Source organism: Xyrauchen texanus, chromosome 39, assembly GCF_025860055.1.
Source record: "Xyrauchen texanus isolate HMW12.3.18 chromosome 39, RBS_HiC_50CHRs, whole genome shotgun sequence".
In the NCBI taxonomy this organism is placed as follows: domain Eukaryota; kingdom Metazoa; phylum Chordata; class Actinopteri; order Cypriniformes; family Catostomidae; genus Xyrauchen; species Xyrauchen texanus.
This window is the reverse complement of record NC_068314.1, coordinates 3241661-3257686: the sequence shown is the minus strand read 5'-3', so window position 1 is coordinate 3257686 and position 16026 is coordinate 3241661. Positions and strand designations below refer to the sequence as shown.

Genomic DNA, 16026 nt, shown 5'->3' with positions numbered 1-16026 from the left:
CAGTGATCTTCGCCTCCATGGCAGTGACTGATCGACGTATCACAGCAAGATCCTCCAAGTCAGCAACGACCTTCGTCAGCATTGCCGAAATGTACAGCATATCGCCACATTCCCGCATCTCTCCGACTAAAACGACTCCCAGACTTGCGGCCTGCTCGGGGGGTGTCAAATTGAGCACGTAAGTGACTTTTAATGTCTCCAGGCCCAAGGGTTTTTAATTCTTTGACATATTGTCATATTAGAAAATTTATGGAATAGAGTGTATCGAATCTCACTGGTTTATGTCATTAAAAGTAATAAAACTAGCAAAGTGCGCAGAGCTCGCCATTCACATGTCCAATTCTCCCATAGTGTTACTTCAAAGCTGAGCATAATGAACACACACACACACACACACACACACACACACACACACACACACACACTTGGCACCCTTGGTAAAAAAAGAAAATCTGCATTGTTTATCCTTTTGATCTTTCATTAATAAAAAAAATGCACAAAAATCGAACCTTTAATTGAAGTAAAACAATTGAAAGTTGGGAAATATCTCATTATTAAATAAATATTTTTCTCCAAAACAAGTTGGCCACAATTATTGGCATCCCTACAAATTCTTAGGAGTAAAATATATCTGATGTATATTCCCTTTCATATTTTAAATTTTTTTGTGCACCTGGGTGACAAGGAATAAGACATTTTTCAGCCATGACTTCCTGTTTCACAGGGGTGTAAATTCCAGGAATTTGTTGTGTCTTGGGGTCAGAAAGTAAAAAATTTATATTAGACATCACAACTAGTTGTCTGCTCTCACCCAACAACAAGTTTTCAGTTTGCCAGACACTACTGGAACTTCAAATGGGACCGGGTTCTATGGTCAGATGAAACAAAAACAGACCTTTTTGCCAGAAAATACCAGAGATGAGTTTGGCGCACACAGAGATAATGAAGTACCCAATGCCCACAGTTAAATGTGGTGCTGGATGTTTAATGTTTTGGGGCTGTTTTTCTGCCAGAGGTCCTGGACATCTTGTTTGGATACATAGCATCATGGACTCTATCAAATACCAACTGATTAAAAAAATCTAAACCTGATTGCCCTTTACAATGGGCCATTGTTGGATCTTCCAGCAGGACATTGAACCAAAACACACATAAAAATCAACACAAAAAGGTTCACTGACCACAAAATCAATGTTCTGCCATGGCCATCCCAGTCCCCTGACCTGAACCCCATAGAAAACCTGTGGGGTGAACTGAAGAGGAGAGACCACCAGTGTGGACCTCTGAATTTGAAGGATTCTGTATGGAGGAATGTTCTCAGATCACTTCATGTGTTCTCCAACATCATTAGACATTATTAGAGAAGACTCAGAGCTGTTATCTTTGCAAAGGAAGGGTGCAAAAATGATTGAATAAAAGGGTGCCAATAATTGTGGGTAATTCGTTTTGGAGAAAAATATAAATTTCTTAGTGAGATATTTCCCATTTCAATTGTTTTTCTTCAATTAAAGGTTTGATTTTTTTGAATGAAAGATCAACAATGCAGATTTTTTTCACAGACTTATTTGCTCATTTTATAAAGGGTGCCAATATTTTTGGCCACAACTGTGTGAGTGTGATATATATATATATATTATACACAAAGACAAAGATCCCCCATTTAGCCTTAACAGACTGTAGGGGCAAGTGCTGTTAGCAAGCATCTATGAAGGCTGGAACGGTACACGAGGGGGTGGGTGGCCAGCACCACGCCCGACCGCCTTTGTCTCCCCAGTGGCGATGTTTACACACCACACCAGGTACTCATTTTTTAGGCTAAGTTCAGATAATCGTCAATGGTGTTGGCCATGAGCGGGAACCAGGTTCGTAGGGCAGCGCACTAACCGCTCTCCCAATATTACACGCACGCACGCACGCACGCACGCACGCACGCACGCGCACACACACCTGTTCAAAAGTTTGAGGTCACTTACTAATTCTTTATTATTTTCACATTTTAGTATAATAGTAAAGTCATCAAAACTATGGAATAACAGAAATGGGATTATGGGAATTATGTTGTGACTAAAAACTGTGTTATATTTTAGCATCTAAAGTGGCCACACTTTGCCTAGAATTTGCAGACATGTACTCTTGACATTTTCTCAAGCAACTTCTTGAAGTATCATCCTGGGATGCTTTTAAACAGTATTGAAGGAGTTCCCATCTATGTTGGGCACTTAGTGGCTGCTTTTTTTAATTATTCTGTCCATTTCAAAAACTGTTTTTTTTTTAAATACAATTTTTGTTTTATAATGAAATAAATTAATATGGTGGCACAATTATATTTTTGTCTACAAAAATAATTTCAAACATTTAAGCATACGCCTTCAGATCAGAATATTATGAGAAGTGACCCCAAACTTTTGAACAGCAGTGTATATATATTTGATATCTCTATGAATATTTCCATGTATTTTCCAGGCCTTGAAAACCCCATTTAAAAAACTTCCCTGATATGATTTCCATGGAAATCCTATAGATTTCTTCAAGTGTGCTGGAATTCAAGCCTTCCAAATGTTACAGCAGAATAAATGACAAAAGATGTACATAAGATGGTCAGGTTTTCATACTTCAAAGCTTTTTAACCCCTGAGAGATGCAGCACCTGTACAGGCCGATCCAGTCTCCTTTGAGTCGGGAGGTCAGCTGAGGTCCGGCTTTCTCTAGAGTCTTCATGAACTCCTCGTGAATGAACGGCCGCAGCTGAGGAGGACTCTGAGATATTAAAGAAGATGAGAAATCCATTTTCAAAATCAACTGAATCAAATGGAAAAGGAACAATGAATTAGTGAACTACTCAAGAACTGCTGAGATATTCGGTATAGAGTACGAAAGTATCAAACAGGTCTTACTTTCCAAGGACAGATGCTCTTCTGTAGCGGCATTAGACTTGCCACATAACGCTCCTGAAAATTGACCATAACACACATTTAAACACATATACACATATATATATATATATATTTCAATGCATAAAATAGCTTAATTAAAATGTCTGTGTAAATGTGCCTTTTGTAAGAATCCATTCTGTTAAAATCTGAAATTATCAAATTTTTTAGCAGGCTGCTAAAGGCAGCAAATCCAAGAATAATTGTGTTTATTTTTATTATCATATTTAACATAATATTTCTTCCAAAAAATGTACTGAAAGAATCATTAACCCTTAACTGCTTGGGCGTTTTGCCAAACATTATAACACACTCGTGTCGTTAGAAACCAGACACATAAATCTATCATAAATGGATCAACAAAATGTTTTAAAAAAAATGGAAAATAATAGAACAGAATACAGCATGTGCTGATATATTTTGATGTATTATTTTTCATACATAAAAGAGATGATAGACAAATGATAAAACGGGATTCACTGCTTCCACACTGAAGTTTCATGAGATGCAACTGGCGGTCAAACACATATTGAGCTACACATAACACATATTATGAACATAAGCTACACTTTTGTATTTTCTCAGGCACTTATTGAGTATAAACAGACGCACAACTCACATAATGTCAGCAGTGGACCCACATGTCAGTAGCCAAATCATACTGTTAGTGTGTTAAACTTGCTATAGTTTGCTTCCACACCGCTTCTTCACCGAATAATGATGTCAGATGTAAATCAAGTCAATCACTGAAACATCAGAGCCACTTTGAGTAAGAAATATCATGTATAATATGTACGCGTACACGCATACGAGATACTGATAATTCACCACTGTCACAGGAAATCAACCTGATTTAGTATTAATTTAAATGAATATAGTGTTAATTGTCTTATAATAAACTCACATAGATATGAAATAACCCTAAAAATATGATTTATGGAAGCACAAAGAAAAGTGACTATTATATATGTCGGGTCTTTAATGGCCCTTTATACTTTTGGTAAATAAGTTAATATTGTTTTTGCAATTTTGGCTTTTTTTTTTATTGTTACATTATTCAGAAGAGAAAGGTTGAGGAATACTATAGAGGTGTGGGCACAACTCAAAAAAATAGATGTGTTACAGGTGGTGGAATGAGGTCCCGGGTCACTAAAGACAGAGGTATGCATTAAAGGGTTAATGGAACCGTTAAGAAACTGTTTAGAGGAATCAGAAACTGGAATCAGTAAATTCCAAATGATTCTCATCCATATTGATTTGACACGATATCCACTGAGAAAACAAACACTGAAAACAGAAATTATTAATTTTGTATGTTTATTAATTTATTATTAAAAGCACAAGGAGTCATTTTAGCATTTGTGTCTGCCTTGGTAAGCATTTATTTTATTTTTATCTAGCTGGGATATAGTCTGTTGCTTATGCAAAGAAATGTTCTTACCAGCGGTATAATGAAACTCTGTGTTAGCTCCAGGAAATATCGCCGCAGAATTGCATTTTGGGCTGCAGAGGGACGCTTCTGCTGAACTCCCTGATGTTAATCACAAATATACCACATTAATACTTTAAATGAAAGCTTTAGTAATGATCTACTTTATAAGAGACATTTACCTTCTGCAGTTGTTTAATTATGTCCTCATCTTTGTTCAGGAAAGGTTTATATGCACTGTACACACCTGTGGCCAAATGGGACGAGAACAGACCTTTTCAGTTACTGTTTGAGGAGAAAATATTTGTAACAAAATTCTCTCATCATTTACTCAAACTCATACCAGATGTGTGTGACTTTCTTTCTTCTTCAGAACACAAATGAAGATTTTTAGAAGAATATCTCAACAGATGAATATTTAAGTCCTTTTATCCTATAAATCTCCACTTGTTTTTTAGGCAGTTCACAATCCTAGTGCATATCGCTACATACTGGGCAGGGAGGAAAATCTATGGTAAAAAACTTATTAAATATTGATCTGTTTCTCACCCACACCTATCATATCACATCTGAAGACATGGATTAAACCATTGGAGTTATATGGATTACTTTTATTTTTTTCATTTTTATTGTTTATTTTTACAGGGACAATGCACAATTAAAAGTAATTGCGCCAGAATTAGCTAATAGCTAGTTTACATCTGCTGTCCCTGGGCAGGAGAACAAATAAAATAACATACATTACATATACCCCACATAAAACATCACAATACATACATGTACAGAATATAAAATTTAAAACCAGAATATAAAACAGATAATATACAACACAGTCATTAGTGGTTGCAGATCTGTTGTGATAGTAGCCAGTACTTAAGCTTTTTTTTAAAAATTGAGAAGCTATTGAGGCTTCGAATGTTTGTAGGTAGGGAATTCCACAACCCCACTACTCTAACTGAAAAAGCTTTTTGCCCAAAGGTTGTTTTTCTGTACTGCGGTACCAAATCTCCCCTGGCAGATGCTCTAGTCCTACCTGCACTTCCATTATGGATCACGCATCCCTGAAGAGGGGGTGGAGCAAGGTTATTAATAATTTTGTAAATCAGCTTGTTATGCTTATTGTTATTTTGTTATGCTGCCTTTATGTGCTTTAAAAGGTCTGATCACCATTCGCTTGCATTGTATGGACCAACAGAGCTGAAATATTCTTCTAAAAATCTTCATTTGTGTTCTGCTGAAGATAGAAAGTCATACACATCTGGGATGGCATGAGGGGGAGTAAATGATGAGAGAATTTTCATTTTTGGGTGCAAGTACAAGTAGTTTAGGTCTCACCAGGTTTTGAATCCAAAGTCTTGAGATTCTTCAGTTTTTTCACCTTCATCTGTTTAGCCATTTCACCTTAAAAATCAATTCAGAATAGCATCGTCACATTTTTTAGTAAAATAAGGTTAAAATTCCTTGAATTTCAAAAAGATGCTTTTTTTTCTATACCTTAAATAATGTTAAAACCTTTTAAAACTGTGTTTAATTACATTAAATTATAAATGCAGTTTAATATTATTAAAGTAAAAACCTGTTTGCTTCATGTCTCCTATTCGGATAATGTGCGGCCAGTGCTGAAGAGTTTTTGCGAAAAACGGGTTTGTCACTCCTAAAATGACTGAAGGCCTGGAGCGCACACACCCGCACACAACACAGAGTAACAGTGTCACAATATTTCAAAACATGATCACTTCCTGTTTGAACAGCAGAAATATCCTCATCAATCGATCCGACCAGAGGCGATCCGACACTTCATCAATTCAATTACATGCTGCTTTTGAAGGTCAAAAGAAAGAAATATTCTAAATATTACACACACACACACACACACACACACACACACACACACACACACACACACACACACACACTACTAGTTTATGTAGTTTGTTTATTCAGAGAAAAATGGAAAGATGATACTTACGGTGCTTGTGATCGAGTCGTGTATTCTTTAAACTCACTGTCATGAATGGTGAAATACGGCCGGAAGTCACTGCAGAAACGCAGAGGAGAGATACAACTGAGAGAGAGAGAGAGAGAGAGAGAGAGAGAGAGAGAGAGAGAGAGAGAGAGAGAGAGAGAGATGTTTATGTTTTTTTTCTTCCACAAAATTTTTTTTTTGGTATTTGATAGTGACTTAAAAGTCAGCACCTGCTCTTCATTTAGCACATCATTTTAAAGTGTCCCATTTTCTAAAATAGTCAAAAATGTACAGTAGTTGAACATTAATGGAGCAATTCCAAATAGAAGGGTGTTTCTTCAAATTCGGCCACTATTAGCACTGTGAATGTATGAAGTGTGTTCAAGCATTACATGTCATTCAAGAAACTTCCCACCACAGTGACATTTCCGGCACATCTCGAATTCTGTATCGTGTTTACTAGAATTCTGTGCTGGAAATGATGCTGATGGAAATTACATTTTCAAAGTTTTTTAAATAAACTGGATGACTCATTTGTTTTGTTGAGGCTAATTTCATAGATAACATTTTATGTGTTTTAAATATGGTAAATGGTCTGCACTTATATAGCGCCTTTTTAACCTTAGCCTTATTCAAAGCGCTTTACATTGTGTCTCATTCACACACACACCAATGAGGGCATAGCTGCCATGCAAGGTGCTAGCCTGACATTGGTACACTTCGGCATGTGGAGTCGTGAGGGCCCGGGAATCGAACCACCAACCCTTTGGTGAACAACCCGCTCTACCAACTGAGCCACACCCGCCCACAATAATACACAACACAATTTAAATACACACAATTAAATTATATTTTCACACTTTTTTTTTTGTGCATTATTTGGCAAAATTACAGCTTGATTGGAAATGACGAGCAATAAAAGACTTTTCTTTGTTTTGTCTCATATTAAGCGTGCTCTTCACTGACACTTTTGTCCAGTTGGTTAACAAGTACACTAACATTTCAACAAAACTTTATTAGTGACAATTGTTTGGTGTGTTGGAAATTGCCATTTTTAAACAATTGATTGAAATCAATTACCCACAACAAATATAGAAAAGGTTTCTGATTATGTCACTTTTTGTTTAGATGATCTGAGTTTTAAACATGTCATAATTTATATTTTCATAGTTTAATATTGAAAATCTGTGGCTGGGACTAGACTAAAACAGTAAACACTACACATAAAAAGCACCAAAAATAAATTATGATGGCCTGATAAAACGTTGCCAAGTCAGTTTTAAAGTGAGCTTCAAATAAAAAATAAAAAAGCCAAATTTTTAATTTTAATACAAATCAACCCCAGCGATGCGAAAGTGGCCGAAGTTGAATCGGGTCAAATTCCAGACAATTCTGGACATAGAAATAAATCATCATATAAACCTTAAATCATATCGTAAAGGTACAGTTCATGCAAAAATTTAAATTCCTTCATCATTTACTCACCCTCATGCTGATCCCATTACATACTTTCTTCCATGAAACACAAAAGGAGATTTTTAATGTATGGAAGTAAGAACTGCACATACAATTAAAACGTCTCATCTTGTGTTCCACGGAAAAAAACATGTGGGTGTGAGAGGTTTCATGTTTGGGTGAACTATCCCTTTAACTAATATTATTCTTACCTGACCAATGCTAACACAGTGTCAGAAGATTCTGCTGGTGATGGTGCCATGACAACCAACGCTTCCCCTAGCAACACAAGCTCCCATAACATCTGAATATGAAAGAACACTGGATAGAAACACCTGCAACATTAAGGACAGAATGAGAAAAGTAATTGCATGTAACTGCTCATTTTTCAGTGCTTGATCGAAGACAATTTGCACTGTTGGCAGCTACCACCAGGGGGCAGCAAAAGGCAAGTAATAATCAACAATTAATGCTATAATGAGAAAGAGTACACCATGTATCATAAAAACAAAACAAAACAACAAATGCATTTACCTGAAGAGGTCAACTTCATGAACCGTCGGTAGAACGATGGACACCAGACTGTCACTCTGTAAAGGAAAGCTTGGGTTACATGAAAGCAAACTGACGTAACCCCTGTTGAATATGACTCATCATCACCACGCCTACAGGCCTGGCATGAGTTTATTACCGGTGCGGACTGAATGAGCTGTGAGGTTCCAGGCTTGTCATAACACGTGGGGATGCGGAGCTGAAATGAACAGATGGTAGCATTCGGTTAATAAAATGAGGTGAAGTGAAAGCAAAGACTTGGTATTTAAACAAAGACCAAAAGAAGAAAAAAAAAAAGTTACCTTCATGACAACGCCCATGATGGGGAGTGTAAGAATCTTCCCAGGGCACGGCGTTGGCCAGCGGTCAATGTCATTGCAAGCTTTTACGTACAAATAAAAATCCAAAATGTAAAAAAAACAACAAAATAAAGGGGTTCAAGAAATTGAGGGCTTTTAAATACATAAGTATCAGATATTACGTTTTAATTAGACAGCCTCTAAGAACCTAAAACGGAGTAAAATTGGTACATTTTCAGCTCCATCAGGTTCAGAACACAGAGATATGGCTTTTTTAATTTGTTTAATTCTTGGATGTTGTAGTGCCATATATTATTCGAGCTCCACCAAATTTAGCAAGATTCCTTAGAATCACATGTTGCACATGTGTATTTAATTTAATGAAAAAGTTATTTATAGTTTGTGTTTATGAAGCTTCTGTGTAAACAAGTATACACCCATATTTTTAAATGACCCTGTAATAGCCATGCCAAATAAAGACTATTTATTTGGGGGATAATTATTAATCCAAGAGGTCCACAGATTCTTCCTGTACAAGTTTTGTTGATGTCAAATACAAAACCTAAGACTAGTTCGCAAATAAAGATTTTTAAATCATCTCAAATATTTTACAAACAATTTGATTGACACCAATGGTTCTTGAGGAAAAGTTGTTCTGAATAAGGAGTTCTATTATATGATGTAAATACTGTAACGTGTGTCTGCGTGAAACATCGCAGAATATACAGTTGAAGTCAGAAGTTTACACACACTTTAGCCGAATACATTTAAACTCAGTTTTTCACAATTCCTGATATTTAATCATGGAAAACATTCCCTGTCTTAAGTCAGTTTGGATCACTACTTTATTTTAAGAATGTGAAATATCAGAATAATAGTAGAGAGAATTATTTATTTCAGCTTTTATATTTTCATCACATTCCCAGTGGGTCAGAAGTTTACATACACTTTGTTAGTATTTGGTAGCATTGCCTTTAAATTGTTTAACTTGGGTCAAATTTTTTGGGTATCCTTCCTCAAGCTTCTTACAATAAGTTGTTGGAATTTTGTCCCATTCCTCCAGACAGAACTGGTGTAACTGAGTCAGGTTTGTAGGACTCCTTGCTCGCACATGCTTTTTCAGTTCTGCCTACAAATTATCGATCAGATTGAGGTCAGGGCTTTGTGATGGCCACTCCAGTACCTTGACTTTGTTGTCCTTAAGTTTTTGGAGGTATGGTTGGGGTCATTGTCCATTTGGAAGACCCATTTGCAACCAAGCTTTAACTTCCTGTCTGATGTCTTGAGATGTTGCTTCAATATATTTACATAATTTTCCTTCCTGATGATGTCATCTATTTAGTGAAGTGCACCAGTCCCTCCTGCAGCACCCCCACAACATGATGCTGCCACCCCCATGCTTCACGGTTGGGATGGTATTCTTTGGCTTGCAAGCTTCACCCTTTTTCCTCCAAACATAATGATGGTCATTATGGCCAAACAGATCCATTTTTGTTTCATTAGACCAGAGGACATTTCTCCAAAAAGTAAGATCTTTGTCCCCATGTGCACATGCAAACTGTAGGCTGGGTTTTTTATGGTGGTTTTGGAGCAGTGGCTTCTTCCTTGCTGAGCAGCCTTTCAGGTTATGTCGATATAGGACTTGTTTTACTGTGGATATAGATACTCGTCTACCTGTTTCCTCCAGCATCTTCACAAGGTCTTTTGCTGTTGTTCTGGGATTGATTTACCCTTTTTGCACCAAACTACGTTAATCTCTAGGCAGGGCGGGCGCTACCTATAGGCGAACTAGGCAGTTGCCTAGGGGCCTCCAAAACATACACATGCTTATCCACCAATCAAGAGCAGCAAAATACTATGCTGTTTGTCCATTGGATATAACAATTGTCATTCACCTGTAGTTAAACCAATTAATATCACCGTTTACATGCGAGTCACTCCCAACCTCTGAATTTATGAATGAAGAGATTGTAGATGAATAAAATCCAACTTTTCTGCAAATTTATCTGATGGTGCCGAAGCGAACTCATCCTTCAGGGGCTGCTAAGCGTAAGGCTAAGCAGGCACGCAAAGAAAGTGCAGCTCGTGATTCAGGTATCATCTATTTTTGAGTGATTGTAATGTATTGTAAAAAATAAACTGATTCTAACGATCAGCGTCATTTTGAGATAGATCATTTGACGGTTATTTCCAGTTCAAAAGAGCGCGAGCACCGATGATGGACTGAATTCGCTTCTGACACTTTGAATCCGAGCGTATGTAGCTACAATCGATTTCCAGCCCTAGTCAGGAGCTGACTCGCAAAACACTACAGAAAAAGTCAAGTTTGTCAGTCAAAGAGCAAACGCACTATACTAAAGCATTGTTTATTATGTTTTAAAACAGTCTGTATATCTTCTAAAACGCAGATGTTTAGCCTACATTAACTGCTCTAGTCTATCATAATAGACTATAGACCATAATAGACTTCATTTTTTTTTTTCGTTTTCCAATCATAAATACTGTTGCAATATTTATTGAAAATAAGTATGCAATCTTAAGCATATGAATAAGCACACAATTACAGTTGACGAAATTAACTTGTCTTTTCACTTCCACTAGCAGCTGATTTGTGTATCATAAGGTATTTCTCTACAATACATACCTAATATGACTATATTTAGTCTATCAAAAACAAAACTGTTCATTATCCCAAATAGTGGGTTAGTGTGTTACCATAAATAAATTACTGAACAAATTACTGCAAAAAATAACAGGTTTTGTATAAATAAAATGGTTAGGAATCATATTTGTTTTCAAGTCTTTTTTATGAAATGATGTTTTATTAACAAAGTTCGGGAGGAGCACATTCAGATAATCAACGAGATAAGAGGTATATATACTGCAGACTTACCTCTGTTCATTGACAGTTTATCAGCATCCCTCCACCGCCCCCATCTCCTCACTTTGATTTTTAATAATCTCTTATTGGATGTAAACAACACAATCCAAAATACAATGCAATCCAATGTAATACTGTGTAAATCTGGCCAAAATTCAGAGCCTGGAGCCCCTCCTCTGGACAGCATGCCAAATACGCATAATCTTTACTCTATTTAATTTGATGTAAGTGTGAACTCGTGAATTCTGAAAGGTGGAGGGGAGGAGGGAATGGCGGGGAGCCTCCAACATACATTTTGCCTAGGGCCTCCAAATGTCTAGAACCGGCACTGTCTCTAGGAGACATAATGTATCTTCTTCCTGAGCGGTATGATGGCTGCGTGATTCCATGGTGTTTATACTTGAGTACTATTGTTTGTACAGGTGAACGTGGTACCTTCAGGTGTTTGGAAATTGCTCCCAATAATGAACCAGACTTGTGGTTATTTTATAAGGTCTTGGCTGATTTCTTTTGATTTTCTCAGATGTCAAGCAATTGAAGGTAGGCTTTAAAATACATCCACGGTTACACCTCCAGTACTTTACACCTCCTATCAGAAGATAATTGTCTAAAGGCTTGACATAATTTTCTGGAATTTTCCAAGCTGCTTAAAGGCACAGTTAACTTAGTGTATGTAAACTTCTGACTTCAACTGTACAACTATTTACATGATTATAAAAGGCAATAGTGCAGTGGGCTTTCTTGCTTTTTTTAATTGCTCAAACCTCTTAGGATAAGATTTAAATAGGCCCACCTCATTTCATTTGGATCAGCTTTAGTTAACCTAGTCTAATAGCTGCTGTAATTTCATTGTTTGATGGCTTTTCAAGTTTAGGTAGATATTTTTCAAGTTATGTGTAGTGCCACCAAGTGGCCGAGGCCCACAATTTTTTCATGCGTCCTCAGATTGTCGCAGTACAAAAGTGTCCCAAATTTGGTGAAAATATCTCATCCCGTTCAAGAGTTATAACCATTTAAGTACATAAGTCCACACCTAATTAAGATTTGGCGTGTCGTTGCGACCATGAATCAAACGTTTTTTGATAATTATTGATATTGGGACTCCAGAAAATCTTTCTGCACTTGTTTGGTTCCAATACGGTGAACAGTCTAGGACTAGTTCGAAAAAGATGGTTTGAAAAAAATCCAATATGGCAGAACTTTTAATGACAGAAATTAAATCGGAGATAGACGGCAAGCATTCTATGAGGCAATGATATAAAGCACTTGAGTCTAGCACATTCGGTTCAGGAATTACCCAAAATTGTGTCAACTGACTTGCCCCCCAATGAAAATTGGGGCGAGCCCATGCACACCCATGATTAGTACATTACCCCAATTTTCATGTCACTAGGACTTACATTTCGGTCTGCACAATTCATTTTCTTTATTTGTTTCCAGTGTATGCTCCATGTTTTCGGGACTCACCTGCCTCTAAACACGGCTCTTGTTTCTCAAAGTATTCTGGTGCGATGATCTTCAGCAACGAGTGGAAAAATGTCACATATGGAAGTTTACTGATGAGGACCAGAGACTGCAAGAGAGACACACACAAACATACACAATGAAAGAAACATCATAAAGTCCCAAAACACTTCACAAGAGACAATATCTAATAACTGACCCCACTTACTGTCTAAATACATGTTCCTGGTCTTACTGTGAACGATTCATTAGTGCTCATTATTCCAAATAAAATGTTTGTCTTTGTAATCTTTTATTAAAATGTAATAACTTGCTCCGCCTTTGATATATCATTCATTTCGGATGTCAACAAGCCCTCTTCTTTTTGAACATATAAAGATAGCTTTTCACCATTTCATCAATATTTTGTCACTGGATTTTTACTCAGAAACAGATCACATTACAAAAGTAAAATGGGTTACGAATGCCTTTTCAGGTTGACTTTAAAGAATAGTTCACCATTGAGTTGCACCAAGTTGCATTGCCCCAGGTTTTAAGATGGGTCACGAGACAAGTGAAAACCAATTATCATTGTCGATCCCAGTATAACATGGTATATTTGATTGTACACAACACAAAGGATATTTAAAAACTAAAGGGGAGTGCAACATGTTCATAACGACTTAAATTTAATAAAAAAGTTATTGTATGGCTTTAGACAACTTGGAATATATCATACAAGTCACACAGACATTCATTGCATTTTTTTTGTTTGTTGCTTGTAATTTTTGGAGCCAGGACATTTAGCAAAATAATGTTTTTTCATATTCTGGTCTAGATCAATTTGATGGTTCATTTAAGATTTGATGACAATATTCCTTTAAGTTCTAACTGTGTTGGCCAGACAGCACCAAAAATCAGCAGATAGCAGCTGGGAGCGGATAGAAAACTAGAGTAACCAAGAGAGCTCCAACACTAAAGACAATGAACAGTTAATAAAAAAAGAAAACAAAGCGCAAAGTTCTATTAATCTAGTGCAATACACCTTATCACCTGAGGAGTTGCACAACTCAACAACTGGGATAAAGAAGTTTGTAGGTGTTGAAATATTCTCTATCAAAGACAAAGAGAATTAGAGACTCTTGAAAGGATCCAGAATTCCCCCGCCATCTCTGCTTCTATTTTTAAGGTGTGAATAACTTTGCTGATGGTAGACCAGAATTACACTTTGGTTTAAAGCAGAACATCAGTGTCTGAACATGTTCAGTTCTGTACTTGATCTTTGCTGGGGGCACATTTTTGTTTATATGCAAGAACTTTGAAGCATGGGAAACAAGCTTTAGGTCAAATATATATATTACCATGATTAAAGGGTGTTGCTATATACAACAAAAACTAAGATGGTGGTAACAACAATATGATAAAAAACAAGAATGTTACATAAATATATATTTTATCAAATTAATATTTAAAAAAACAATATACCTCTTATTAATACAACACAATATAATATAATATAATATAGTGGTAACAGGTCTTCAATGCCAATGTTTTTCATTTTCAATGGTTCTGAACAAGTCTTATCCAATCACATTTAAGGGTCGGAACTATCCATTTAAACCGTACCTTAATAATCCATAATTACATTTTATAAAATTAATAACTAAAAAATATATATTTATGATAATAAAATATTATATAATATAACATAATATTATATAGAATATGATATCACATATAATATATAATTTTAACCAATCAGAATTTAGAGTTGGAATTAATGGTTAATTATTAATTAATAGTTCCACAAATTGTTACATTTCTTTAAATTAATATTTGAAACAAACAATATTTCTGCCAATTATAACATTATATTCAATATAATATATTGTAATATTATACAATCTAATCCAGGCAACGTTACAATCAAATATAATTCTTTGACACTTGGTGCGTTAATAAAGAATACAAATTATGTGAGTGTATAAAGGCTATTTTACAGTGTGTTTGAACTTGGCTCATCAAATCAGATTTTAAAACTAATTGAAAAGTCTTAAAATCATTTTCTATTGGTTAAAACTGAGAAAGGTGCAGTAATTAGCTTTTGGTTTCAATATTATAAATATACTGTATGAGCGGAGGAAACATAGCCTCACAGAGTACCTGTTGATCATTTTTTGTTGTACAGCCAGAAGCGACCTGCGTGCTACAACACCTGCCAAACGTCATATTAAACGTACCTTCTGAAAGTAGCCCCTCTTCAGCGATTTGTCCCGTACTTGTCTGAAGTATACATAGCCGTAGTAATATCCATGATCTCTCTGTAAAGACAAACAAACAAACAACCACATTTTCTATCCGAAAAGCAATTTGTGAAAACCTTACTTGCGATTTAGGACCAAAATGACCCTCATAAATTATGCAGAATAAAACAGATTGATTATTTTGGGGTGAACTGTCCCTTCAACAGGTTTTTGTGAGTTTGTGTTTACAATCTCACAGTACTGACCTTGAGACAGACCGGCGCATCGCGTTCAAAGTGGTCAAGAAAACATCCGAGCGACGACTTCCTCACTGTTGCCTGTCGGAAACGGAAGCAGAACTGTGTGTCGCCAAGACAACCTGTGACAAGAGAAACGCATTTAGACACCAGAATATCATAGACACTTGAGTGGAGTTCTTTTGACTTGGGCCAGTTAGCAACCCCAGTAACTACTCAGAACAAATTAGCACAGTAACACTCTAAAAATAATTCAAAACATCTTAGCAACCAGCCCCAACACCCTAGCATCATTGCAAGGAGTTGTGCACATTCAAATAGCACCCTTATTTTCTTCAGAAGATCTAGAATATGTTTGTCACAGCAGCCAATTAAAATGTGTTAATCAACATCACATTTGTTTTGTGCTGTAATATAAAAAAAAAAAAAAAAAAACACTTATTCAGTGGAAAATCATGACTTAAATCACTGAAACGACAACATTGAGGAGAGACAGGGAACACTGGAGACACACTCCAAAACTAAGACATTTGAGTTTAGACTAAAAACACTGATCATAAGACAAAAACATA

General features: G+C 36.2%; 1 protein-coding gene across 1 annotated transcript in view; it reads right to left on the bottom strand.

Moving 5' to 3' along the window:
* The window catches only part of LOC127632577 (protein DENND6A-like), a 34047-nt gene that overhangs the window by 10954 nt on the left and 7067 nt on the right, over positions 1–16026 (bottom strand). The window contains exons 4-17 of the mRNA XM_052111237.1: positions 15464–15576; positions 15195–15275; positions 12979–13084; positions 8634–8713; positions 8471–8530; positions 8314–8369; positions 7992–8114; positions 6328–6423; positions 5935–6029; positions 5694–5759; positions 4541–4605; positions 4371–4460; positions 2894–2947; positions 2647–2756 (exon numbers count right to left, since the gene is read on the bottom strand). Of these exons, the coding sequence (XP_051967197.1) occupies positions 2647–2756; positions 2894–2947; positions 4371–4460; positions 4541–4605; positions 5694–5759; positions 5935–6029; positions 6328–6423; positions 7992–8114; positions 8314–8369; positions 8471–8530; positions 8634–8713; positions 12979–13084; positions 15195–15275; positions 15464–15576 (1195 nt within the window). The remainder of the gene's footprint in view (positions 1–2646; positions 2757–2893; positions 2948–4370; positions 4461–4540; positions 4606–5693; positions 5760–5934; positions 6030–6327; positions 6424–7991; positions 8115–8313; positions 8370–8470; positions 8531–8633; positions 8714–12978; positions 13085–15194; positions 15276–15463; positions 15577–16026) is intronic.